This window comes from Phocoena phocoena, chromosome 9, assembly GCF_963924675.1.
Source record: "Phocoena phocoena chromosome 9, mPhoPho1.1, whole genome shotgun sequence".
Lineage (NCBI taxonomy): Eukaryota > Metazoa > Chordata > Mammalia > Artiodactyla > Phocoenidae > Phocoena > Phocoena phocoena.
This window is the reverse complement of record NC_089227.1, coordinates 44231290-44259158: the sequence shown is the minus strand read 5'-3', so window position 1 is coordinate 44259158 and position 27869 is coordinate 44231290. Positions and strand designations below refer to the sequence as shown.

The window sequence follows — 27869 nt, the reverse complement described above, 5'->3', positions numbered from 1 at the left end:
AGTATTTACATCTCAATTTAAGTGCAAACTTGTTAAGGTGAAGGGGAAAATGGTGTCAGTGAGCTGAAGTCAGCTCTTGGCAGTTCCATCAATGTCTGAAGACATATGCAGAGCACTCTAAGATTATAGATGGGGCAATAAACTGTTTAAAAGAAAAAAATTCCTTTCACCCTTTTCTCTGGTTTTCCTCTTATCTGTAAAGCATCATTGTTAAATATTCAGCACTTCTCTAAAAATAGCTTGCTCACATCATCCTACCTAGATGTTGCAGGCTGTTTTCAAAAACGTATTGTTGTGCCATAAAGTAAGCTTGTGTTTTATCACCATTGGATTAAATTTAATACTCACTTTTCATCAAACTGAATGGGCTGTTGTAGCAATGACTACCAAAGAAGTCAGTAAAACAAATGCTGGTATGAAGGTTTATAAAATTGGAGATTTCTATTTAAAGAAAGAGTCCTCAGCTGTTCCTCTAAGAATCCTGTTCATTTCTGGTCTCCTTTATCTCTTCCTTTAGAGTTTGCCAATTTTCCTAAACTGGCTGAAACAGAGTCTTGTGAATAAAATATTCTTGATTTCTTTGACTGTTATAAAGTTAGAAACCTTTGAAGATATAATGACATGATGATAGGTGTTCAGATCTTGAAGAAAAGAAAGAGGCATATAAAGTCACCTCATATTTTTCTGTAACTTGTTTCATATAAAATCAGAAAGGTGAAAACCCATTCACTTGTGGAATAAGGGACTGAGTCTAGACCAAGAAAAAATCCAATAACTGGAAACATCAAACTTCAGCGAAAGACTGGCCCACGTTTCCATTCACTAAAATCTACCCAATGGGAATAATTAATAAAGCACCTAAAGGTCTAATCCAAAGACGTTTTATTCTTTAGTAGGAAAAGGTAGAAGTGGACACTAGCGGACAGAGGGCTTGGGTTAAACGTAGCATGGCATGCCCAGATAATGGAATAACATGCTATGGACGTTTTTAAAAAGGTATATATGGACATAAAGAAAGTTAGGATTATTTGAACAAAAAAATCAATTTGCTAAATAATCAGTATGCCATACTATTCAAAAATTGTATGGTATGCTGCTGTTTATATTAAAAATATATTCTGGCAAATCCCAAATTATGTCCATTCGAGGTTTGAGAATTCAACTTTATGGGAGTTTTATGTAATCTTCCTACCTTCCTCATGTGCAGAGAAGTAGTTTGGATTTCATGTGTCTCGTGAGCAGTTGAGTACCATGGAATCAGAGTCATCTTGCAGGAGGCCACCTTCCAAATTGCAAGCTGTCCAAGCTACATTAATTTATGGATCCAGGGCAGTTTGCTGGTTTATAGTATCATTTACATTGTTTTGGTTGATTGCCTTTACTGTTTTTGTCTGTATCCGAAGGTTAGACTATATAAACTTAAGGTACTGTATGTTTTGTGAGATAACTTTGTACAAAACTATGAAAGTATATAACTGGATAGCAACATTATAAAATAATTATATGATCAGTAACAGTAACTCTTGTGGTGATTGTGTCCAAGGATTTGGCTTGTTTCCCATAAATGGATGGTAATCTTGGCATGAAGGTATGTATAAGAAGTTTTCCCACTGAAATTAGTGATAATTATACGTATAATTTAAGAAATATATAATGCTTATATATTTATAAATAAATATATAAGAATTTACGAAAGATTTTTCAAGAATCAATGATCCTTGTAAGACTGGGGCAAGCGTATATGCATTGAAAGTATCTATCAAGGGGTTAAAAGCAAGTCAATCTCTATTAGCAAAATTTGGGTTGTTTTTAATTTTCTCCTTTTGGTTTGTTCCTGTTTTAAAATTTTTCTAGAATGAGTATGTATTATTTTTGCAAGGAAAACAGTTATAAATAAGATTAAAAGGTACAATCAAAGATTATAAACCAATACTTCTCTTGGAAAATTGGGGTAGAGAACTATTGGAAATTGTTGCATTCAACTATGAAAGTTGGGGTCCAAATGTCATTAGAGTGAACCAGAATGCTCAGGAGGGGGAACCACTGAAAAATGCACACGTTTGGTTCTCTTTCTTTCCACCCCACCTTTCTTGGATCTTCATAGGAACACATGTATAACAGGTGGTGGCCTGCTTTTGGCCCACTGGGAGAGAAAGCAGTGAGGAAAAATTAACAGCAGAAGAAAATGTTGGACAGTTTGGGTGAGTGAAATTTTTGTGGCCCGAATATTTTTGGAGACTACCTACAAGCCTTATTTAGGTATAAAGTCTGCCTAATATTAGTGACTGACATTTTGGGGGGCTTGTTAGTTACTGGGGAAGGAGGAGGAGAGAAGGAATGTCACCTTCTCAGATACGAAGTGTGACTCTATGCAGTGGCTCCTGTTTATTCTACATGGACCTTGAACGTAAGTTATGGTAGTGTTAAAAAAGAAATCACTGATCTATTACAATCTTCTCTGCACCAGAGCTTCTCAAACTTGAATGTGCATGGAAAACAGCTGGGGACCCATTAAAATGCAGATTTGGATTCAGTAATTCTGGGGTGGGGCCTGGATCCTGCATTGCTAACAAACTCTCAGGTGAGGCTTTTGATGCTGCTGATCTAGGGTCTGAGCAGAACCGTGGAGGGCATCTTGAACAGCACCCCTCTCAAGTTAACTGCCCCCAGAGGGCACTCGGGGAACCCTTCTGCCTGGTCTCATTAAGCTCTTGCTTCAGTCAGCTGCTGGAAGGGGACTGGATGGATTGCTATGAGGAACACTGAAGGTCAAATCTAAGCCTAGGATAGCACTCATGGTGACTGGTGTATAACTATAGACCAGAAGAAATACGAAAACATGTTTTAAAAGTTAATAGGGAAGGAAAAAGATTATACATGTTACCCGAATCAGAGTTAAGTACGAACAGACTAACAACTGTGAACAGAGGAGCTCCTCAATCACAGGCAAGAGCCTTCTAAAGCCCAGTAGGAGGTTCCCTTCATGAATGAGTGGGTCCCAGGTTCTCAGGAGACCTCCCCCAACAACACAGCCCCAGTGAAGGCCACACACCTTTGCTGGGAAGAAAAGCAGAGGGCCTTTCCTGTCGCTTGCATCATTTTCCCTGCTCTGGTTTTATCCTGGAAGCCTTGGGATCGGAGAAATTTTCCCAGTTCGTTTTCTTCTTGAGACAAGACTGATGGAGAAAAGACCAAAAGGAGCCATGAACAATGAACATTTTTATTACAGAAAGGAGAGAGACAAATCACAAGGTCCTCTCTCTTCTAGAGGCAAAAACGAGACGAAATTAAATCCAAGTGGAAGGCTACAAGGTAAGCCTCCACCGCATTTAACTTTCATGCTGTTCTTCCATTTACGAAACGAGAGATCAAATTCACTTGAGTGCATCTGTCAGTGCGTTTGGTGCTCTGTAATCAGAACCAGAAAATGACCTCTGTACTGAAAAGCGAGCTGATAATGTGCTGCTTCGAGCTGAAATAAAAGAGTTGGGTCTGTCAAGTATGACTGTGGGAATCTTTTGTGGCTGCCTAGAATGTAGGGCCAGTTTCCCCCTATTATTCCCTCTTCCTGACTTTTTGATCCCTGCTTTCTGAGTTACATTCCACTTGATTGTAAAGCAATTCAAATACCTTATCCATGGCATAGGTCTTGGCTGGAGCAGGGGGTGGAGGTTGAGGGTATGTAGGTAATCAAGTTGGTGACTTGGTGGATTTTTAAAATGCAGAGCTGGAACCCAATCTGAATTGCTAATGCCTGATCTTGACCTTACTCTTTGTTCTTATTTTATAAAATTGAGGTATAACTGACATACAACATTGCATTAGTTTCAGGCGTACAACATAATGATTCAATATTTGCATATATTTGGCCTTATTTTTTAAAGACAACCTCAGAGGGTGCTATTGGTGAGAAAGTGACTGGTACAAGCTCTCTACAGACTGATTTGGCAGTAAATATTAAAAAGTCAGAATTGTACACATCTTTTGACGTTGTACTTCTGTTAGGAGTAAACTACGTCCCGAGGAAGTAGTAAAATGGGCACAAAGATGTATATACAGATATAATCATAGCCTAGTTATTTATAGTAGCAAAACATTCTCTTTCCCTACCTTGGGGACTGATTTGATCAATGCAGTGCATCCACACAATGGATGCGTGGGCTGCTAGGCAGCTACTGGTCCAAATACACGTTCACCAACAGCTGAGCCACAGGCAAGCAGTGACACGGAGCTTCCCAGAATGGTTTTTCTTTGAACACAGACTTTGCTAGGGACACACTTTGAACACTACTCTTATTTCACATTTCTGTACTGACGCATTTACCAATCATTTGTCTCTAAAAATGCTTTCTAAATGCTACCAGGATTCTTGTCTGCTTTCATAAACAATCCAGACTTCTTTCAGAATGCATCCCATTCCTGACACTATCCCCCCAACAACAGCTGTAAAACGTTAGCCAGGAACCAAGAATCCAAAAGTGAAGGTTAAAGCTCCGACTGCTTCCTTATTAATTTGTGACTAGCTTACACTCAACATTCCACGGAGAAGAGGCTTTAGAATCCATTCTTCCTGATGGTCAGTGACTACCCTCCTTCCTCTTCTGTTTCTCAAAATCAAGTTCATTGGTTAAAGCCTAGCTCAAAAGCTACTTCCTATGTGAAGCAGGTGATCCCTCTTTCTCTGTGACAGCAGCGCCCTCTCGGCACCTGGTAATGGGGTGTCCGTGGGTGGGCAATGTGTCTATCTTTCCCGTGAGAACCTAAGCTTTCTCAGGACAAGGACCTCATCCAAACTATGGATTCCCAAGGCTGAGCACAGAGTCTTATTCAGGGCACTAATTAAATGCTTGTGAAATTGAACTAACTATAACTTTTGCCTTGTTATCGCTGTATACTTCACTCTAAATATTTATCTGATATTTATGTCCTGGTTCTAGGTAATTTTTTAAAATTCCTATAATTATATGAAGCTTTGTTGTTTTTTAATACCTTCCATTCTTCCTCCTCTCCACTTACTAATATGGGACTCAACTGCACAATAAGGAAAATTTTCACACTTTTGTTTATAACAGTATGAGGCTACTGTCACCTTTTTTACCTTGAAACCTCAAGTCACATACAAATGAACACATGAACTTAAGGCTAGGAAGAAACCAATTCATGGTACCTGAATGACTACAAGGGTGGTGAGATGTACTCTTTCCTAAATAAACCTAAGTAGATTGAAGCACTTGAGAATCCATTTTTGGTTATTTTACACACTTGAGGATTAAACTTGGACTGGAAAGACAGGCTTCATTTTAAGAGCTGGAATCTGGTAATGGGCAGTGCTGCTCAGAGGGAGGTGGAAAAAGTTTGAGTGGCATCAGGCTACAGGTTGGATGACTTAGTGATGACTGTGTCATCTTCCAAGAAGGGATGTTCATTCCTTAATTTTAATTTTAAAATTCAATTACTGAAATAAATTTATAGAAGTTTAAAATTCAGGTGCAATACAGGTATCAGATAACTCAAATGTTTCTACTTATAAGGTTTCACTCAACTGGGACTTAATTCAGAGACAAATAAAAATCTTTTCATGTTTAACTCCTAATTAGATTTTCAGATGTGCCCTGATAAGGGAACCAAAGAACTACAAAACCAATTAGCTTGGCAGCATTAATTCACTTAGCACAAATTTATGGATGATCTCATATGTACTAGGCACTGTTCTTGTCACTGGGAATAAAGAGATGGACAAGACACATGAGGACGCTGCTCTGATGCAGTTTATGTTCAAGCGGCAGCAGACAGAAAATAAAAAATACAAAACTCAAAACAAAATCAAAACACAAGAAGAAAAATACCAGATTGGGGGCGGGAGGGTGGCGAGTAAGAGAGAGTGATTGGTAGCTGCTTTGGGCTGGGTGGTCAGGGAAGGCATCTCTGAGCAGGTGACCATTAAGCTGAGCTCTGAAGGATACGGGGCCACTAGAGACAATGGGGGCAGGGACATCCCAGATGGAGGAAACAGTGAGTGCAAAAGGCCTCAGGTCACATCGTGGGTAAGAGCAAAAGTGGCTGGAGAGGTGAACTGGGTCAGATTGTGTAGGAATTTGTAAGCCACAGAGTAGAAGTATACATCTTACTTTAAGTACTTATTGGAGGCTTTTCAGCAGAGAAGCAATATGATCCAATGTACATTTTTATTTATTTATTTTTAAAAATAAATTTATTTTATTTTATTTATTTAGTTTTGGCTGCATTGGGTCTTCCTTGCTGTGCGTGGGCTTTCTCTAGTTGCGGTGAGCGGGGGCTACTCTTCATTGTGGTGACTTCTCTTGCTGCAGAGCACGGGCTCTAGAGCACAGGCTCAGTAGTTGTGGCACACGGGCTTAGCTGCTCCGCGACATGTGGGATCTTCCTGGACCAGGGCTCGAACCCACGTCCCCTGCATTGGCAGGCGGATTCTTAACCACTGTGCCACCAAGGAAGCCCCAATGTACATTTTTAAAAAACCTTTATTTTGAAATAATTTTAGGCTGATAGAAAAAATTGTAAATAGGATACAGAGTTCCTGTGTACCCTTCCTCCCCTAATGTTACATAACCATGGTAGAATGATCAAAATTAGGAAAATAACATTGGTACAATACCACTACCTAAACCACAATCTTATTGAATTTTCCTAGTTTTCCCATTAATGTCCTTTTTCTTTTCCAGGATCCCATATTGAGTTGTCAAGCCTCTTTAGTCTCCTTCAACCTGTGACAGTTCCTCAGGCTTTTTTGTCTTTTATGACCTTGCCGCCCTTTAAGAGTACTGCTCAGGAATTTTGTGGACTGTCCCTCAACTTGGGTTTGTCTACTTTCTCATGATTAGACTGGGGTTACAGACTTGGGGGAAGGAAACCATAGAGGTGGAGTGCCCTTCTTAGTGTTTCATATCAGGGCTACCGGAGATCAACACACATTATTATTACTGACGGTGTTAACCTCCATCATTTGGTTCATGTCATGTCTACTGGATTTCCCCACTGTAAAATTATGGTTTTTTCCTTTTGTAATTATTAAAAATTTGGGGGGTAAATACAGAAGACTATGTAAAGGTCCAGTTTCTCCTCAAACTTTCACTCACTAATTAAAACATCTTTCAGTGAATCTTGCCTGCCACAGTTCTTACTGTGGTATTTACCTAATGGTGATTCTGTGGTTCCCTCATTCTTTCTAGATTTATTAATTGCAATTATTTTATAAGCAAGAACTGTCTCTTCTCCCCCATTTGTTTTTTTTTTGTTTTCTTAGAAATAATAGCAGCATTTAATAATGTGAATGGATATAAGCTTAACACAAAAGTCAGATATATTTTTATTCTCCAGCAGCAAAAATATAGAAAACATAATTAAAGAGGGGATTCCACTTAGAACTGTATCAAAGAAATATTACGTGCATAAGAATAAATCCAAAAAATGATACCCAATACCTGTAAAGGAAAAATTCTAAAACTCTGTGAAGCAGTATTCAAGAGTACCCAACTAAAAAGATATAAACTATGTTTCTGGATAGGAAGACTAATATCAGTTTGTTTTTTTTGTTTATTTCCATACACACTTAATGGACATTTATCTTACTTCATGGGCTCTAACCTAATACAATCAGTTATTTACTTTGTTGCTCAAATTGTCCCAGCTTTGACCACTGGGAGCTCTGGGAGATTGCTGACTGCACTCTGACCGCAGTGCAGATGATGGGCTGGAGAAGGAAAAAGTGGAGGCGGGGAGATCAGTTAGGAAGCTGATGCAGCAAACCAAGTAAGAGTGCTGATGGTGGCCTGAACTAAGGCGGTGGCTGTGAAGAGGTACAGCAGGGAGAATCTGAAAGTAAAGTAGGTAACAAAATGGACCAGCATTTGTGGCTGACTGGATATGGGACAGAGGAATGTTGGGGGCAGTGTGTCATGTGTCTGGATTCCTCATACCCAAGACTATGGAGTTCTAGCCCTAGAGAAGTCTTAGCTCAAACACTTAGTAAATAGTAACACCAGTAATTTACAAAATTCTGCCTCTAAGTCCTAGGATTTTGTACTTCCGAAAAACAGTCTTCATAAAAGATTACTAATGAAGGAAAATGCCCAACTGTTAATTTGTGATTACTGGAAAGGGGTTTGGCAGTAGTCAGAAACAGACAAACTTCTCAGAGTTTAGTCTCAGAAATACAGAAATTGTACTCTTAAATGACCTACAAATGGAAATTTAAAAACATACAACTTGATTTTTAGTATTTCAGAGACAACTTTGTTGGTAATGATTTTAAGATGGGATGACGATAGGAAAATCTTGTTCCCTAAAAAATCCAATATCTGACATAGAAAATGTTCAGGAAGAAGCGCTGTCAACAAAATATAGTCAATGAATTAACTGTTGCCTTCTCTCTCCATGTGGTCATTTTAAAAGGAACAAAATTGGACATAAGAGAGCCTGGGCAATCAAATAAAAACAACGCCAAATCCCAAGATATAAAACTGAAAAAACTTTTTTATAATTAGGAAAATAAATGGTACGTACTTATCCATGGTAGACTCAATGTAAAATTCTTCTGTTATGGTACTTGCATTGAAAAACAGCCTATGTAAAGAATTTCTGATAAAATGATTAAAGACCCCACCCCACCAATTAAGGAGCAAAGACAGATACTCCTAAACAGTGGTTTCCTTGTCTTGCTTCCTAAACATATAAAATTATATATTAAGGCAAAATATCTAATTTCTTACTGTCTATTTGGTCAATATTCACACTTATGGCATACTTACAACAGATTCTCTTTTGATAGAGTACAATTGCTTTAGACAAGTCCAGACAGGTTCTCTGAATCGAGTGAAACAGCTATAATAAAAATACAAACAAAATGCTAAACAGAACAGACAGCAGTGAAATAAAAAACAAATTATATTGAATATAACCATAGCATTTGATTTGCCCACTAAAAACAAGATCGTATGCCTAAATGAGCTTGGTGTTACGTGGTGTACTGAACAGAAAATGTGACCAAAGCTTTTAAATATGCTCCTATTTTTCTATATTTATTAGAATTCATCAGTTCTGCGATCTACATTGAGATCTGCAGAAGGATGATTTCCTCCAGACATTGAAATAATAGCTGAAAACCAGAAATCCTAAGTGAGGGGCCCAATTAGAGGACCTGGTAAACCAGAGACCCAATATTCCTTCATAATCGAATTTCTTTCTTTTACCACTTACTGTCTTTTTTTGTCAAATGGAAGATCTGTCAATTAAGCATCTTATTTAAAACACAACATTAGCTTACTTTGTGATCCTAATGCATTTTACGGCAGGCTTAAACAACCCTATAAAAACAAACAAATATCAATCAGCTGAATGTTCTGTCTGCTTTGAAGAGATCTGGTAAAGCGGGGTTTAGCTAGCAGCTCCTATCACTCATTATTTTCCCAATTATTTCATAAAATATACAGAGAAGAAACCTAATCTCATGCTATGGCCATAACAGAGAAAATTAAGGGAAAAGCAGGTGGACTGTATGGAGAAAAATCTCACTAGATTCTAACTTATGGTGGTTCTGGTCTTTGCTTCAGAAATGGAGACAGTTCAAGAGAAGACAGAACAATTGTAAACCAACTACACTCCTTTAAAAAGAAAAACAGAAGACAGAGCAGAGACTTCACACTTTCTCCATCCTCTGTCCACCGACTCAGAGACCAGGGCTGCTATCAATTAGAAAACCTGGCAGACAAACATTATGCCTCTGAGGAGCCATCCAGGGAAGCAGGGCAAGGCATTCTTCTCTCTCCCCTGGCTTACTGGCCATGGTGATGTAGCAATTATGCCCTAGTATTACAAAGAACTTCACAGTTGGGTCAAAACAGAAGATCGGCTTCATGATATAAATGATCAAATGTTCTAATAAAAATGAATGCATGCATATATACTTAGAAGATTAAAAACCATTCCTATGAATGCTTAATATGATAAATCTTGGTCATGTAGAATATGTTTTACTAAATCTCATTTCATTACACTTCATCCTCTACCTATTTAGGGAAAAAACAAAAACCCTTTACCATAAAACAAAACAGAAAATCAGCAGTCTGAGTATGTTCCTTAACAAATGCTTGATAACAGTATTCTGGGTCACAAACTATCAACACATAGTCATTCCTGAACATAGGAGCAAGGACGTTAAAAAAAGTATGTTCAAGAGCTATTCTGCTGTTGAATGACTTTTTAAAAACTGAAGTATAAATTAAATGCAATAAAATGCACACCTCTGGAGAGTTCAGTTCTGTGAGTTTGACAATTGTATACACTCTTGTAATCATACCCAAAGTAAGATAAGAAACATTTCCACTATCTAGTCAGTCTACTCTGCTGTGGCAACCACTAAAAGACTTCTGTCACCACAGGTTAGTTTTGTCGGTTCTTGTACTTAAGAACTGTTTTTCAGAAAATGATTTCATTAACAAGCAATTCTGACAAATATTTAAACTTAGTGAACATTTCTACATGAGCTTCCCAACAGACTGTAATAGAATCTGACCATCATTACGGCTTGGCATACAAGCTTTCTTTGCCAGCAGAATACAAGTTCTTGTTTCATCAGCTAGTCTTCTATGGATAACTTAGTTGAAAAGCACATCAAAATGGTCTGCACATCGTTTTCATATGCTTTATTGGTGGAATCCATTCTCTTTCTCTATAAACATCAACATCAGTATTAAAACATTCCTGCAACAGAAATCTTTATCATGTGTAAAATTATTAGTCACAGTTAAGTACTCTGGATGCTATGTGCCTAGGACAGCAGGTATTTTGACTAAAGTACAGTTGGTTCAGTGAAAATGCTGCTGCAAGAACCTAAATATAAACATTAAATTACTGTATTGTGTTTCACATACTAGAAAATAACATATTCAATTACTTTTTGAGTAATGCTTGTATTTACTAGGTTGTTAAGAGGAAAAAAAGATAAATCTATAAGATGTGAAAAGCATATGCAACTTACAATCATTTCAATTCTATTTAGAATACTAAAATCAGAATAGAGGCTTCCTGGCTCTACTTTTCTCCGTTGAAGCAATCTCTGCTAGAACATCTCTGTCAAAGCCAGCTTCTGTTAGAACAATTCCACTGACAGGAGAAAGGGTTGGGAACTCATCTTAACTGCATTAACACGTACACTTATACAGTTAATACTTACTGAATGTGTACTGAGTGTCATGGAATCTGACCCCCTGGTGGAGGGAAGGCAGGCAAACAGACACTTGAGATAATTCCATGAGAGATGAGTACTATGAATAGTGGCCCTGGGTCTGGTTCTACCGTCAGATGCACAGAATGAATCTTATCCCTCTTCCACATGACAGGCCTTCCCAGAGAACTGACAATTAACATATTTCCCCTCAACCTCTCTGTTCCAGAATAACCATGGCTTGCACCACCCTGGTCACCCTTCTCAGAAAGCTTTATGAAATCTCGAGCTTTTGATTTTTGTCTCATTAAGTGTCCAGCTCAGTAACTTTAGCTTATGTATAAATTTAGATATCATTCTGAATTCTTATCAGACCACGTGACATGTTATCTCTCTCTGTGCCCTGTCATTCACAGAAGTGTTAAGTATGCTTTTTAAATTTTGGGTTTTTTAAAATTAATTTTAAAAAATTGATTTACAATTTTTTGTAAAAAAATTTTTTTGCAAAACTTTTTGTAAAAAGTTGATTTACAATGTTGTGTTAGTTTCTGCTGTACAGCAAATGCTTTTTAAATTCTGATCTAAAGTACTGGCAGAATGTCCAGCAATCAGGGAATTAGTGGGCCTTTAACCAGTTGTACTAGTATTCAAGGATCATTCAGATATGAATTCAGCTTACTGTATTATTAACTAGTCTAACTAAATATTGGTTAATTCAATTCTAGAATTTTCCAGGATTCAATACAAGCTTATTAGACTCACTTTCCAGGATCTTTTGCCGTCATCCTGTTTTTTTTTTTTTCTAAATGTAAACATTTGTCTGACCCTAGTGTTGCTATCACTGGCAATGGCTCTCTGAGTGCATTAATGTTTTTCAACAAACATTTATTGAGAATTTACCACATTCCATGCATTCCAACGAAGTGCTTGAAAAACAAATTAACTGAGGCATACTGGGGGTTACAGGAGAATTTGTGGGTTTTTAAAAAATATGCTGGGATTGAGTTAATCTGATCCTAGATTTTCCTTATGAACTAGCTGTTTGCAGTATGTTTTCAAATACAAAGCACACCTATGCTTACCCCCGTGAATACATTCTCAGACCCTGAGCCTAGCAAGGTGGCTGTGCTGGGGCTGAGGGCAATGAAGCGCTCACCTCTAGCTTGGCATCCAGGTCTGCGTCGGAGGCAACGACGTGTTCGTCTTCCTTCTTCCCTGTGGCTTTAATAAAGGCCTGCTTCGTTTCCCAATACTTCTGCTGCATCTTATTTACAACTGATTTATCTTGAGCATATCGATCGTGTAAATCCCAGGGATAACTGCTAAAAGGCATTCGAAGAGCCATTTTACTCATGACTTTCAAAAAAGTTAAGATATTATAGTGTGAACAAATGTATCCAAACATTTACAACATTAATAAACATATAAGTACTTTCTTACATGGTTATTACACCAAAAGGTTAATCAAGTCTAACTTATACCAAAACCTTAAAAGTTAGTGAGGAAATTAAGAAACTTTTGCAGGAAATTGAGAAACTAAACCTTGAGGAGTTTAGATATCCAAAGACTGGACACACTCCTTTCAGAAGTAGACAAAGTGAGGCCAAGTCAGGCAAGGTGACTGCCTCAAGCACCCCAGTGAGTCAGAGATAAAGCCCAACACCAATGTTCTCTCCAGCCCAGCCTTACGGCCAACAGTGAAGTGATGGCAGAAAAGTAGAGATAAGGGGCTGAAAAACAGCATACATCAAATCTGTCACAGAGGTACCTAACACAGTCAAACTCATAGAATCAGAGAATAGAATGGTGGTTTCCAGAGGTTGAGGAGGAAATGGGAAATTACTAATCGATGGGCATACAGTTTCCACGGTGCAAGGTGAGTAAGTTCTAGAGATCTGCTGTACAACACTGTGCCTAGAGGTCACAGCACTGAATTCTACACTTAAACGTTTGTTAAAAGGGTAGATCTCATGTTTAGTATTCTTACTACAGTCAAATAAAATTTTGAAAAAAAGTATTAAAAAATTGATTATGTGTTTCTCATACTAAAACTTTAAATTCTTAAACATAAATGCTTAAAATACCGATAGGAAGCCATTCTTCAGGAACAGCACAGTGAAGATCATATCAAAAAGTATGTAAGGAAGAAATTGGAAAAAAATTCAATTCAGAATGAAATGGACTTCTGTAAAAGTGACCAGGGTACCCAAATATTGACAGAAAGTTTGCCACTGGTGTTCCAGCCCTCCTTGCTTTGTCTACACCTCCCTCCTGTCTAAGGTTCCTGTCCAAAAGCTCACACAAGACCCCCAGGCATCTCCCTCTGCAGACATGTAACTTCTTCCACCCCATCCCATTAGCACTCAAAATGTGCCAGACTTGTGTCCTAAAACAGAAATTGCTTTATACTACTATACCAAAATATGTATCTCAAAACTCGATGATTTACACTCTCCTGCCAGATAACATTTACAAGTTTCAATTCACACATTTGTTCTTAAAAAATCAGAGTTTCAGATGACTTCCTTAGCAATGGTTATCTTTGGAAAGAGGAGAAGGATTATGGTTTACTTTATGTCTTTCTGCATCATTTCAAAGTTTGGAATAAGTCCAGATATTTCATGTACAGGCATGATGACTGTACTTAATAATATTGTATTCAACACTGGAAATAGGCTAGGAGAGGAGCATTACTCTTCATGTGCACTCATCACACACAAAAAGTGGTAACTATAAAAGGAGATGATATGTTGGGACTTCCCTGGTGGGGAAGTGGTTAAGACTCCGTGCTCCCAATGCAGGGGGCCCAGGTTCGATCCCTGGTCAGGGAACTAGATCCCACATGCATGCCACAACTAAGAGTTTGCATGCCACAACTAAGGAGCCCGTGTGCTACCCACCTGCTGCAACTAAAGACCCAGAGCAACCAAATAAATTAATTAAATAAATTTAAAAAGATGGTATGTTAACTAGCTTGACTGTAGTAATCATTTCACTATGCATATCAAATTATATTGTACACCTTAAATATATATAATTTTTATTTAAAACAGATAAATAAAAACCATTTTATTATGAGCTTAAATCAGAGAAAATAAGATGAAAATATGTATAACTTTTATGTAAAAGATAATCCCTCTACACAGTATGTGCATTAAAAGATGGTAAGAATATACTCCCCCAAACTGTGGCTACTTCAGGGGAAAGGAATTTTAAGAGTGGGGACTAGGATGGATTTCTTTCTATTGTGGTTTTTGTTTTTGTTTCTGTTTTTTTTGCGGTATGTGGGCCTCTCACTGCTGTGGCCTCTCCCGTTGCGGAGCACAGGCTCCGGACGCGCAGGCTCAGCGGCCATGGCTCACGGGCCCAGCCGCTCCGCGGCATGTGGGATCTTCCCGCACTGGGGCACGAACCCGTGTCCCTTGCATTGGCAGGCAGACTCTCAACCACTGCGCCACCAGGGAAGCCCAGTTTTTTTGTTTTTTTGGTCAAAGGTCATGGATTAACAACAAAAAAATTCTATTCCGAGAGGGAAAAGGACTTTAGAGGTCATTTAGTGAACATGCCTCACCCGTTATTTAACAAATGAGGAATCTTAGGTTTCAAAACGTTAAGAATCTTGCCCAAAATCACACAGGATTAAAATCCAAGGCTCTAAATCCCAGTGTAGTGCGCATTTCAATGTTCTCTGCAGCCCTTGTACTTCAGCAGCAAGCAATGAGGTGGCACAGTAATGGGAAAAGGACTATGGGGAAGGGCTCATCTCCTGGGACTCTCCAATCTCTCCTAGGTGGATGACAACTACCTACTTCCCTGAGCCTGCTGCCAGGATATGACAGCCATTACGAGGGTCACAGGATGAAGCCATCCTTTTGTCTTAATGAGGCAAGCTGGAACAATTAAAAAAAATAGTCTGACAACTCTTACAGAGCTGTCAAATGGGGATACTCAGGGAAACTAAATCCCTTAGCTATTTATTAATTACCTTTTAAAGCTCATTACATTTTAAGACATGCAAAGTACTTTTAAAGTTTGACATTTGATATTACAGAGGACTTGGACCTGATTGCTTCTCTACTGAGAGAGGAGGGATTAAGAAGTATATTCCTTGGGGCGCTAACCGTAGCGCAGCGGTTAAGAATCCGCCTGCCAATGCAGGGGACACAGGTTCGAGCCCCGGTCCAGGAAGATCCCACACGTCGCGGAGCAACTAAGCCCATGCGCCACAACTACTGAGCCTGCGCTCTAGAGCCCATGAGCCGCAACTACTGAAGCCCGCGCACCTAGAGTCCGTGCTCCGCAACAAGAGAAGCCACCGCAATGAGAAGCCCACGCACCTCAACGAAGCGTAGACCCCGCTTGCCACAACTAGAGAAAGCCTGCACGCAGCAACAAAGACCCAACTCAGCCAAAAATAAATAAGCAAATAAATTTATTTTAAAAAGTATATTCCTTATTATAATCAATTGTACCTTTGAAAAATGAAAATATGCAATGCACTTTTTCATGATACAAATTAAAGAAGGTAAAAAACGACAAAGATCTGCTTGCCCAGTGGATCAAGGTTTCAGAAGGGCTCAGAAACACTGCTTGTAACAGAACTGGAATTTATAAGTGGTTTAACATGCTGTTAGATGCTTTATAGGCATGTAAAAGGCAGTGATAACACTGTCATGTAATTACCACATCTATTTTATTCAGCATCATCTACTTCCAACCATGACTGACTCCTGAATGTTCATGAAGGTTGAAGTCATGACTATATATTAATGAGTCTGAGTTATTTTTATTGTTATTAGTTATATTGTTATTTTATAGCTGCCCTATATAAAATTCCCTTATAACCCTAATATTTGAAGTTGTAAATAAGACAGATTAAAAAATGTATCAACTCATTACACTGAAAAAAATGGTGGTAAGAAAAGCCATTGTTAGATTCCCAGGAGAAAGTTACACATAAATGAATTTCTTAGAGAATATTTTTGGTTATTGGTTTTCATATTACATTTAGTAGGGATACTGAAAACTTGACTATACTCAACATTGGGTATAGGCTAACAGGTTATTTACTGCTATTGTGACTCTTGATTTTTCCATTCAGTAGACATTTATTGAGCATATACTACGTGCTTTCCTCTTTCATTAGCCTCTCCCAGTTCAGAAGAGACAACAAATTACTTACCATTTGTGTCCTGACATGTTTCCTTCTTCTTCCTTTTCTACTGTTGATGATTTGGGGAGAAGGGACAGGGAAAAAGCATGAGAGGATAAGTTATATTATAACCTGAAATAAAACAAATATGTTTAACAGTTACACACTATATTATAATTATACATTAATTTGACACATATAAAGTTTTTCAATCTAAGCCATTTCTAGTTGTATCTTGGGGGCCAAACATTACTACACAGTATCACTGTACCCCAATGTCTAGAGTAGTTTAGTTAAGTAACACTGGAAGAAATATCCTCAATGAAGTTTAAGAAGTGAACAGGCAAGTTGAATGAAAAAAGCAGGTTGCAAAAGACTACATAAAATATGAGATCGTAACATTCCAAACAATACTCTGTATTGTTGAAATATACAAACATTATAGAGTGAAGGTATAAAGAATTGCATATGAAGGACGAACACTAAATTCCAAACAGCAGTTACCACTGCAGTGGGGATGGGGAATATTATTTGAGAGGAGTATACAGGGACTTTGTACCCATAATATTTTCTTTGATAAGCTAGGTGGTGAGTATACTGCATCTGTCTGTCTCTTTACAGATTTAAAATCTTTCATAATCAGTATTTCTAGAAGGTAAACCAACACATTGCAAAAACAAAAACAAACAAAAAGAATTGATAACCCAGAACAAGATACCAAGAAGGGTACAAAGGAGGAAAATGAGATTATTTCAGTTTTGACCAAGCAAGTACTGTATTTTCATCTCATTAGTAAATATGGGAGTCACTTGATGCCTTTGCCCCTCACTCCACTTGCCCCCCTCGTGGGAGCTAGCCAACCCCAGGGAGGGGCAGAGACAGCCAGCCCAGCCACACTTGCCTACCAGTTACTGGAAAGAACGGAGAGCTCGCTACCTAAATGAATGGCCTCTGACCAGACACAGACTGCTGGCCACTGGAGTGAATGCTCAGAGTGTGAATGCTCTGGCTACTTCAACAACATAAACCCAATCGTTCCCCCTCTACCTCAGAAACGGTCCTAACAACCAGGACCCCTAAAATGATCAGAGTTTCCAAGTCTTTTTTTTTTTTTAATTTATTTATTTGGGTGCACCGGGTCTTAGTTGCAGCACATGGGATCTTTGCTGATGCATGCAGGATCTTCATTTGCGTCATGCAGGTTCTTTAGTTGCAGCATGTGGGATCTAGATCGTTCCCTGACCAGGGATTGAACCTGGGCCCCCTGCATTGGGAGCGCACAGTCTTAGCCACTGGACCACCAGGGAAGTCTCTCCAAGGCTTTTAAAAAATGTTTTGAGGGAACGCAATTGAGGTGTTGATATTCCAGGCTTCAGGTACGGGGACAGGAAAGAGGAAGGACATTTTCTTAGAGTGTCCGGATGCCTCTGAAATGACAGCATCCCGTAACCAGCATCTCTCTTCTTCCTGGAGAGCATCCATGTGCTTTTTGGCCATTTGCATATCTTCTTTGGAGAAATATCTATTCAAGTCCTTTGCCTATTTTTTTAATTGGGTAATTTTTTTGTTATTGCATTATAGGAGTTCTTTATATATTCTGGATATTAACCCCTTCTTTGATATATGGTTTGCAAATATTTTCTCCCATTTGGTAGGTTGCCTTTTCACTGTTGATTGTTCTGTTTGCTGCAATTTTTTGATTATTAATATATTTAACAATGAGTTCTTTATAGTATAATAGATAATAAAAATCACTAAACAAACTGCCCTTTTCCTGAAGTTTCAGGCTATTCCCAGATTATGGTGCCATACAGCAGTGTTCCTCATAGTATTGCTTACAAGTCAGTTACGCAGGAATCTTCTGGGGTGTTAACATGCAGATTCCTGGGCCCCATCCCTTACCTACTGAACTAGAGTTTCTGGAAATGGGTTTGGGAATCTGCATTTGTAAGGGGTTTTGCAAGTGATTCTTAAGCACATTAAAGTCTGAGAACCACAGCTAAATGGCACAAAGGAAAAATCCTCTCTAGAAATAGATCATTCTTGAACAAACTTCTGGATTATATATGGCACTTGAACAAAGGAATCACGGGTGGCAAAATCAGGTCAGCCTACAGGGGATATCTGAATGTCTCATGAGATGGCAGTTGCAGCCAGCACTTGCATCTCTTTTAATGTATGTTTCAGTCCCATACACCAGGGACAATCAATAAACATTTTAAGATTTACCGACAAAATCCATCTCATCTGGCCTATCACCTTCTAAATCCACAGTGTCAAAAGAACTACTTAAAAAAATTGTTATAATTCTCATCTGTTCATTCATTTCATTTCCACAGTTTGATTTATCAAACATGCATCGAGCATTTAATTAACATGTGGCAGGCACTGTCCCTGGCCTCAAGGAACCTATAGTCTAGATCAGCTCTGTCCAATAGAAATATACTATGAGCTACATAAGTAATTTAAAATGATCTAATAACCATATTAAAAAAGTAAAAAGGAATAAACCCACACATATATGGTCAATTAACTCACGACAAAGGAGCCAGGAATATACAATGGGGAAAGGACAGTCTCTTCAATAAATAATGTTGGAAAAACTGGACAGCTACATGTAAAAGAACAAAACTAGACTAGTGTCTCACACCATGTACAAAAATAAATTCAAAATGGATTAAAGAATTAAATGTAAGACCTGAAACCATAAAACTCCTAGAAGAAAACATAGCCAGTAATCTCCTTGACATAGGTCTTGGCAATAACTTTTTGAATCTGACAACAAAAGCAAAAATAAGTAAGTGGGACATCATACTAAAAGGCTTCTACTTTCTGCCTAGCAAAGGAAACCATCAACAAAATGTAAGGCAACCTACTGAATGGGAGAACATATTTGCAAATCATATATCTGATATGGGGTTAATATCCAAAATATATAAAGAACTCATACAACTCAATTAGCAAAAGCAATCTGATTAAAAGATGGGCAGAAGATCAGAATAGACATTCTTCTCAAGAAGATGGACAACAGGTACATGAAAATATGCTTAGCATTACTAATCATCAGGGAAATGCAAATCAAAACCACAATGAGATATCACCTCAAACCTTTTAGAATGGCTATCATCAAAGGCAAGAAATAACAAGCACTGGCGAGGATGTGGAGAAAAGAGAACCCTTGTGCACTGTTGGTGGGAATGTAAATTGGCATAGCAACTATGGAAAACAGTATGGACGTTCCTCAAAAGATTAAAAATAGAACTACCATGTGATCTAGCAGTTCTACTTCTGGTTATTTACCTAAAGAAAATGAAAACACTAACTCAAAAAGATATTCACACCCCCATGTTCACTGAAGTCTTACTTACAATAGCTAACACATGGAAACAACTTATGTGTCCACTGATGGATGAATGGATAAAGAAATTGTTGCCTCTGTGTGTGTGTGTGTGTATACACACACATACACACGTACTTATAATGGAATATTATTCAGCCATAAAAAAGAAGGAAACCTTGCCATTCACAACAACATAAATGTACTTTGAGGGCATTATGCTAAGTGAAATAAGTCAGGTAGAGAAAGACAAATATCTTCTGATCTCTCTTATATGTGGAATCAAAAACACAGAAACAAAACAAAAAAACAGGCTCATAGATACAGAGAACATATTGGTGGTCACCAGAGGTGGGTGGTGAGTGGCTGGAGAAATGGGTGAAAGGAGTCAAAAGGTTAAAAAAACACGGGCAAGTATACAAATAGACACCTTACCATACAAGATATACAAATGGGAAAAAAATCATATACAAAGACCCTGATAATAAGGGGATTATAAGAAAATAACAGATATGAGATATCCTACACATTGATTAGAATGGTTACATTCCAAACAAACAAACAAAGCTGAAAATACCAATCCTAGCAGGAATGTAGAATAACAGGAAAGTTCATTCATTTTTTTAAAAAAAGTAAAAAGAAAGAGTAAAAAAATTTAAATAATATATTTTATTTAACCCAATATATCTAAAATATTATTTCAACAGGCAATCAATTAAAAAATTACTAACTATACTTTGCATTCATGATTTTGTATCAAGTCTGAAAACTGGTATGTATTTTACACTTATAGTACATCTCAATTGAGACCAGCCACATTAAATGCTCAAAGGCTAGATGTGGTTATTGGCTATAATATCAGGCAGTGCAGGCTGAGCAGGAAAGACAGACGTATATAAACATAATTTCTAGATCCAAGACTCTTGACATTTGCAAGAGACATATAAAAAGATCTTCATGTATCCCCAAATTTGTAAACTCTGCTGTAAAAATATCATTTTCCCTTTAAAATACAATAAAGTCTATGTTTAGCTAATACTTCAATTCACGATTCTGCAGAGGAAGCTCTTTCTCCACTTCTGCCACAAAGCACTTATGAAAGAAGCCCAAAATGAATGGTATCAGGTCTCAAGGTTGTTAATAGCACAGAGAAGACTTCCTAAAGTTCTACTTGTGGTCACCTTACCTTAGGAGACAGGCAAGGAAGAGCAAGTATCAAGTTGCTCACGGACTGTGAGTCCCATGATAAGAAAAAGAAAAGCACCAATATTGTTAAGTTCAGCATGACTTGACCACATGAATGCTTGTGTTTCACTAAATTCTGTCTCCCCGGGGACAAAGCAGATGAGCCAATAATATTTAAGACCTACTCAAAGAAGTACAGGGGCTCCCCTGGTGGCGCAGTGGTTGAGAGTCCGCCTGCCGACGTGGGGGACACAGGTTCGTGCCCCGGTCCGGGAAGATCCCACGTGCCGCGGAGCGGCTGGGCCCGTGAGCCATGGCCGCTGAGCCTGCGCATCCGGAGCCTGTGCTCCGCAACGGGAGAGGCCACAACAGTGAGAGGCCTGCGAACCGCGAAAAAAAAAAAAAAAAAAACGTACGGACCCAAGAGTTAATAAATCAATGAAAAGTTAGTTCCTAATTTTGATGTAGCAACCCTGAGAGTGGGAGGATGAGTGAGTGAGGAAAAGGTTCTATGTCTAAGACAAGTAATAAAGGGGAAAGATGTCTCCCTACTCAGAGGTGGGACTGCTGCTGATGCCAGCACCATCTTCTTGGGTGACACTAAGACAACCGACCTAATCCTCTTAGACCTTCCCAGGCTGCACCGTGATGGAATTATAATACTTCCACCTCAGGATCCGAGGCCAGGCATTAAAAGCAGGAGCTGTTCTCTGACACACACATGTGGCTATGAGACCATCTCGCCACATGGGGAAAACTGGGAGAAGTGGGAGCAGGGATACTTTGTTCAGATTTTCTACAGGGGTTCTGTGCGGTCATTATGTTCATTCTCCTCTATGCTTTTCTTCATGCTTGGTATGTTGAGTCTTCAATTTTATCCACCCATGTGGACAGACCACAACTGTCCCACTTGTTTTTATTTCCAATAGCCATTGAAAAGCCATTTTGAACACACTGGTTGGCCAATACCTAAGCAAAAGTTTTTTCCAAATACCCCAAGGTTCATAGAACACTAAAGCAAGCCTGGTTTAAACAAAGTTTGATGCATTGCTACAAAGAGGATTCGGTCTGTCCGTGGCTGCCTCCAACCCTGATACTGGATTTTCCTCCTTGGAAATGTAACATGGCAGAGTATTTTCATTCCATACAGGCTGCCTTCAGCTGCTCTGAACATTTGTTCCGGCCCAGAACACTTCTCTATGAGTTTATGAAGTTAGCTGATAGCACCTCTGATTACATTTGAATTATGCAAAGAGTCTAAAATTCTTGAGCCAACGCTTACTCAGAGTAAAGGTAAGATGAGTAGTTATATTTCACCATATCAATATTCTCAACCCACAAAAATATTTCAGTAAGCTTCCTCTTGACTCACATTTCCTAAGTGTGTCCTGTTTCTTATGCAGTTTCATGCCTCAAATTAATTATCTTTCCAACTTTAGCAGTAGGTTTTTCTCTTCCCTCAGTGAGCAGGTTTTCTATTAGTTGGAGTACTAGCTGAAACTGAGTCCAGAATCCCTTTTTCCTATATCTGTACTGAGCATATGGTGGATTCTCTTGAACTGCAGATCGGAGCCACAGCCAAATTTGTCATTTGTCTAATTTATTCAAAATCTCTATTTTCTAACTAAAAATTGTCACCATCTTAGAGCACTTCAGTTCTGTTGTGCATACCAGCATTTAGCTTTCTTTGGGAAGTGGGCCATTTTTCCCCCCAAAAGAAACACACTTTTCAAGAGAACAGAACAGAGTCTTACAGTGATGTGGGTGCATGGGGGTATGTTTGAATCATCCCATAGTAAAATCACTCATTCCCAAACACCAGCTTCATGACACCACATGTCATTGAATCCAAGGTGCAAATCTGTTCACATTCCAACCTTCCTGAAACCAGGATGTGTTGTATAATCAATACCTTGTCAACTGTTTGGCAGTCATTTTTCTTTCTTCATGGAACATAAAATGGTAAAAGAGCTTATAAGCAATAGTTTCTTATATTTGATCAAATACAGAATAATTCTTTAAAACTAAACCTCTATAAAATTACACATCACTATTTGCCATAGACTTTTGGGGCTATTTGTATATAAGTGAACAGGAGAATCTGAAGTCAGGGGATGCCAAGTGCTGCCTGTGATGGGGAAGAAGTGCCATGGATGAGGAAGGTGCCCAGGGTTAGACGAACAAAGAAGTCAGGGCACCGAGCTGGCTTCCTACATAGCCTCTGGGCTGGGATTCTAAGAATCAGTAGCTGCTGGTCAGGGGAAGGGCAGGAGTGTGTGTGGATATGTGGGGAGGGTATTATACCAGGCAGAGGGAAAGCAATGAACAAATTGCTTCCACAGTAGAACTGCATGGTGTGTGTGTGCAACCAACTGTAAGCAGTTATGCATTCCTAGAACTTGAAGAACAGGAGCTGTGACTGGGGACACATGGGGACCAGTCTCTCCTGGAGGGTAGACATTTGATGCTGTCTATTTCAAATGAAGTGGTCACTTTCTATGTCCTGTCTTTGCTGCAGTTCCTAATTGACTTTCCGTAACAAACGTTGGATGCCTTTGGCAGATCTCTTGGGTTTAGCTTCCAATTGCAGGATACTAATTTATATAATTTTCTCCTCATTCCATCTTTCTGTTTTCTCAGAGATCAACTTCACCTAGTAATATTACCAGTTTTCAACAGTTGGTTTTGTTTCTCTGATGCATAACCTCAGAACTAATACAAGCTGTATAATTTAAGAGCCTAGAGGGAGTTGAGAAAACAATGGAATGAAGCCTCTTCCTTTTAAATTGGGGAACCTGTGATCCAGAGAGAGCAAAGCAAATCAGCTTCAGAGCCAGGGCTCAGATACAGGCTCCTGATGACTTGCCAAATGAAGAAACACACATTTGTCAGAGGTTCTAGGTGCCACATTAAAAAACAATTTATGTTTGTACTTTTTATTTTGTTCAATGTATTTTTCATCTTTTTTTCCCAGAAGTTTACCTCTAGTCACTTTCTCTTATGTCTACAATGATTTTTATAATTTCCCATATAGAGAAGGAAAAGTGTTTTAAATATAAATATTTAAATGGTTTCAGTAGAAATGGGGAGGAAAAAACTAAAACAATTCCTCCAGGCATAATTAACTATATTTATTTTTATTATTATTTCAATCTTGATTCAACAAACTGTGTTCACACATAGTTGATAAAGAGAGATCCCTGTGGAAGGTGGGAAGTTGAATTATCTTCTATTCTTTCAAAAGCTAAACATTAATTAACGTAATGTGATTTTGACTAGCTTTTATGGGTGTTTTTCTATGTCTCAGATATCACACAGCCTTCCTTTTCAGATTTTGATAGGGTTATGACTACTTGAGCATTCCATATAACTTTAAATGGATTCTGTTTCTAGCTGAGTTTGGGTCTCCTGCAAATGATTTTTGACATTTCATAAATTCACAAGCAAATGTGAAACACCATCATGATTTAATTTTATGAGTCATGCTTTAATTTTGTGAGTCAGCAAATCCTACAGGAGGAAAGCAGAATCCTAACCTTATTCAAGGCAGCTAAAAGATAGATGATAGATGAGTTTTTATTTAAACCCTACACATGCAAGCTTGCATTTTCTGTTAATGAATTGGGGCTTAGGATATTTTAAAAATATTTTTAAATGATCGCTCACATTTCAAAACAGCTCAAGTATTACATACAGGCATTAATTAAGCTTAAAAACTCCCTAACTCTATTAAAATCACATCCTGAAGTAAATATTTTTAACACCAGTATAACTTGTCTCCCAATATGCTGCTCAATATAAAATCTGGGAAACCCACGACCATGCCACAAATCTGTCCCTCCTCCAAGTCACTTCACTATCTGGCCTCACTTGGCTCATCTGTAAAATAGTAGACTAGGCTAGCTGACATCTAGGATGCCCTCAGTCACAAAACCATGAAGCTAATTTTAATTATTTTCAGAGATATTTACATCTAAGAGAAAGCTTAGAGATAATGAACACAACATCTTCCTTTTTAAAGATAAGGAAATTGGGTTTCTAGAAAAAGAGACTTTTCCAAGATCAGCTTAAAGATCAAGTTTATGAGGAGGAATTCTGGGACTGAAACACTCATCAGCTGATTAGCAACCTGGTGCTTTCCTGAGTCTCTTCCTCTCTTTCAAGAGATGTCTCTCAAAGGAAAATATCAAATATAGTATCCCATATTTGAAAAAAATTTTTTAAAAAAGCCAATGTATTCTCTAAAAGGCTTTCATCCTTAACATTAATATTAGTTAAAAATATTATGTCCCCACGAAACAAACTAAAATCAAAATAAACCGCAAACTCAAATTGCTCACAAGGGGCACAATCTAGGTCTTGCTCTTCTTTCTCTTGCTTACAGCCCTGCTTGCAAAGGAGGAGTAAGGGTGAATTTTGTGCTGCAACAAAACTCATGATGGTAGTAATGAAGAGGCTGGCATTGAACACAACAAACCTCAAGGAAATCTAAAAGAGCAAATAATACGAAATGGATTAGAAGACTGGAAACAGAAAAAGAACAAATAGGGTATCTTTCCTAAAGAAAGGATTTTTAAAAACCCTTGCTGTATAAATTATATTCACCCTTGATTTTATTTAGGTTGGTTTATGTAACTTTCAAATGTCAATTCAAATTTAGCATACGTATGGATTTTAATCTCTGGTACTTACAGTGGCTTTTTCTCTGAAAGCTTAATGTCACAAGGTGAAGAATGAACACCCTAGTCAGACAAAGGTCTCAATCAACTTCTGTCAAGAAATACTAGAGCCTTCAACTGCCAGCATAGAACATTATTAAATGATGGGAATACATGTTTTCCTTAAATTAAACGTTAAAACTGCATTTTATAATTGGGATAAATTTTTTTATGAAAGATTAATCTGAGATAAACTAACTTTCTCATCCGAGACTATGGTGTCCAATACATCAGCCACTTGAAATATGGCTAGTTTGAAATATTTCAAACACACATGGCTATTGAGCAACTTGAAATATGGCTAGTTTGAAATCAGATATGCTTTCAAGTAAAACACACTCTATAATCTGCAGACTTAGTAACCCCCCAAAAGTAAAATGTCTATTAAGAAATTTGTATTTTATACTCCTTTATATTTTATGTTGATAAAATTATATGTATTTTATATTGATATATATGTATATTTAAATTTTATATAACTATATAGCTATATTATATATAAATATATATTTACATATTATATGTTATATTTAATTATGTTCATACTTATTTATATTTTATATATGTATTTTTATAGTTTATGTTGAATAATATTTTGGATATATTGGGTTACATAAGTATATCATCTAATGCCCCCTGCTTCTTTTCAGTTGTTTCAATGTGCCTCCTAGAATGTTTTAAATTACACATGTGGCTGCCCTTATATTTTTATTGGACAGCCTTGGTCTATGGCATTAAACAAAGCAGCAAATGGCTAAAAATTAATTCCGTAACTCAGGTCATCAATCTTCTGTACAAATATAAATACCTTCAAACAGTTTTCTCCCCAGAATCTCTGACAATTATCCTGTCAGAGATGTCATTACAAAACTAAAATCTTATTTATATACATGTATATGTATATATACAAAGACCATATATGTGTATATATACATGTATATCTAATCTTTTAAAATGAACTACAAAATGGCTACAATTCACATTTTCATAATAAGTTGCTTTAAAAAGGTCCAACTCTATATGCAAAATATACTGCTTTAAATCAGATTCACAGGAATGATTATGTGAAGTGGATGAACTAACTTTAGGCCATCAAAAGGACAATCAATCTCTCTCTCTCTCTCTCTCTCTCTCTATATATATATATATATATATATATATATATACACACACACACACACATATGCACATATATAAATACCTACAAATATAAAATATAAAATGCATACATATATTTATAAATGAAATATACATAATTCATATATAAATATGAATGGTTAATAATATTACAAGTGTGAAGGAAGAAAAAGAATGTGAATGTAGTGACGACACCTATATGAAATTACACATAAGCATAATGTCAAAAATCAGAACAATTTGGGAGATACTACTGTTTACAAAGTTCTCTTTCTTTAAGGTTAAATTCATAATTGAAAGCCTCTTAAAGAGATGATCAAGTAATTTCTTAGGCATCCTCAGGATCACTCAGAGATAGGAGAGAACTTACAGATCATTCAGTCCAATCTTCCCCTTTCATAGATGAGCCAACTGAGGCCCAGGATTGAAGGAAATTTCCCAAGGCCCAGAGTAAGCTTTTTTCATTAATTTTAAATTACTGAAACACACATACACCAGTACGTGGTTTATAAAATATCTATGCTGTGCACAGGTCCTGTAAACAAACCCACACAGCTCCTTTCTCTGGAAACGGCACGGATTCAAGGACTTTCCTTGGTAAAGTAGTGGCCCCTAAATCATGTTGGAGTTTGGGCTGGTTTAAGAGCAAGGGATGAAGGCAGCCCAGGCAGGGGAGGGAGATGCAGGAGGAGGACCTTTAAATAAAAGTCAGCAGCAAAGGGAAGCGGGCAGAAAGAGAGAGCTTTGTATTTTCACGTACCCCAATTAACAGAGCCACCCTTGGGTCATCTACTTGGTGTTATTTGAGAACTAATACAAGATCCTTTTTCCAGGTTCTTGTTACTTTCTTAGGGAAGACGTTTACTGGAATAAACGGCAGCAATAGTGCTGTTATTATTAATAGTGAATAAATTATTAACCATTATTCATAGCAAATAAGGCACAAGACCAATTATTTTGGTGGGAATCAGGAAAGACAGGTCCATTGGACATATACCTGGTAAGGCACGTAGCATAACCAGGTAGAACCACCAGGAAGTAGCTCAAAGGCACAGAGCTTCAGGTCAGGAGTGCAAAGAAGAGAGAAGCAGGAAACAGAAAGAGGCAAGTGGTTTGGTACCAACACAAAGTTTACCTACT

The 27869-nt window shown here is 37.8% G+C and overlaps 1 protein-coding gene across 13 annotated transcripts in view; it reads right to left on the bottom strand.

The window, feature by feature from the left end:
* The window catches only part of ICA1 (islet cell autoantigen 1), a 144750-nt gene that overhangs the window by 110291 nt on the left and 6590 nt on the right, over positions 1 to 27869 (bottom strand). For 6 of the 13 annotated variants that reach the window (XM_065884206.1, XM_065884204.1, XM_065884213.1 and 3 more), the window contains exons 1-4: positions 16383 to 16399; positions 12357 to 12519; positions 8787 to 8859; positions 3053 to 3176 (exon numbers count right to left, since the gene is read on the bottom strand). In XM_065884206.1, the coding sequence (XP_065740278.1) occupies positions 3053 to 3176; positions 8787 to 8859; positions 12357 to 12519; positions 16383 to 16399 (377 nt within the window). Of the gene's footprint in view, positions 1 to 3052; positions 3177 to 8786; positions 8860 to 12356; positions 12523 to 16382; positions 16485 to 27869 lie in introns of those variants that run through there. The other 7 variants (XM_065884203.1, XM_065884212.1, XM_065884207.1 and 4 more) reach the window with 2 other exon arrangements.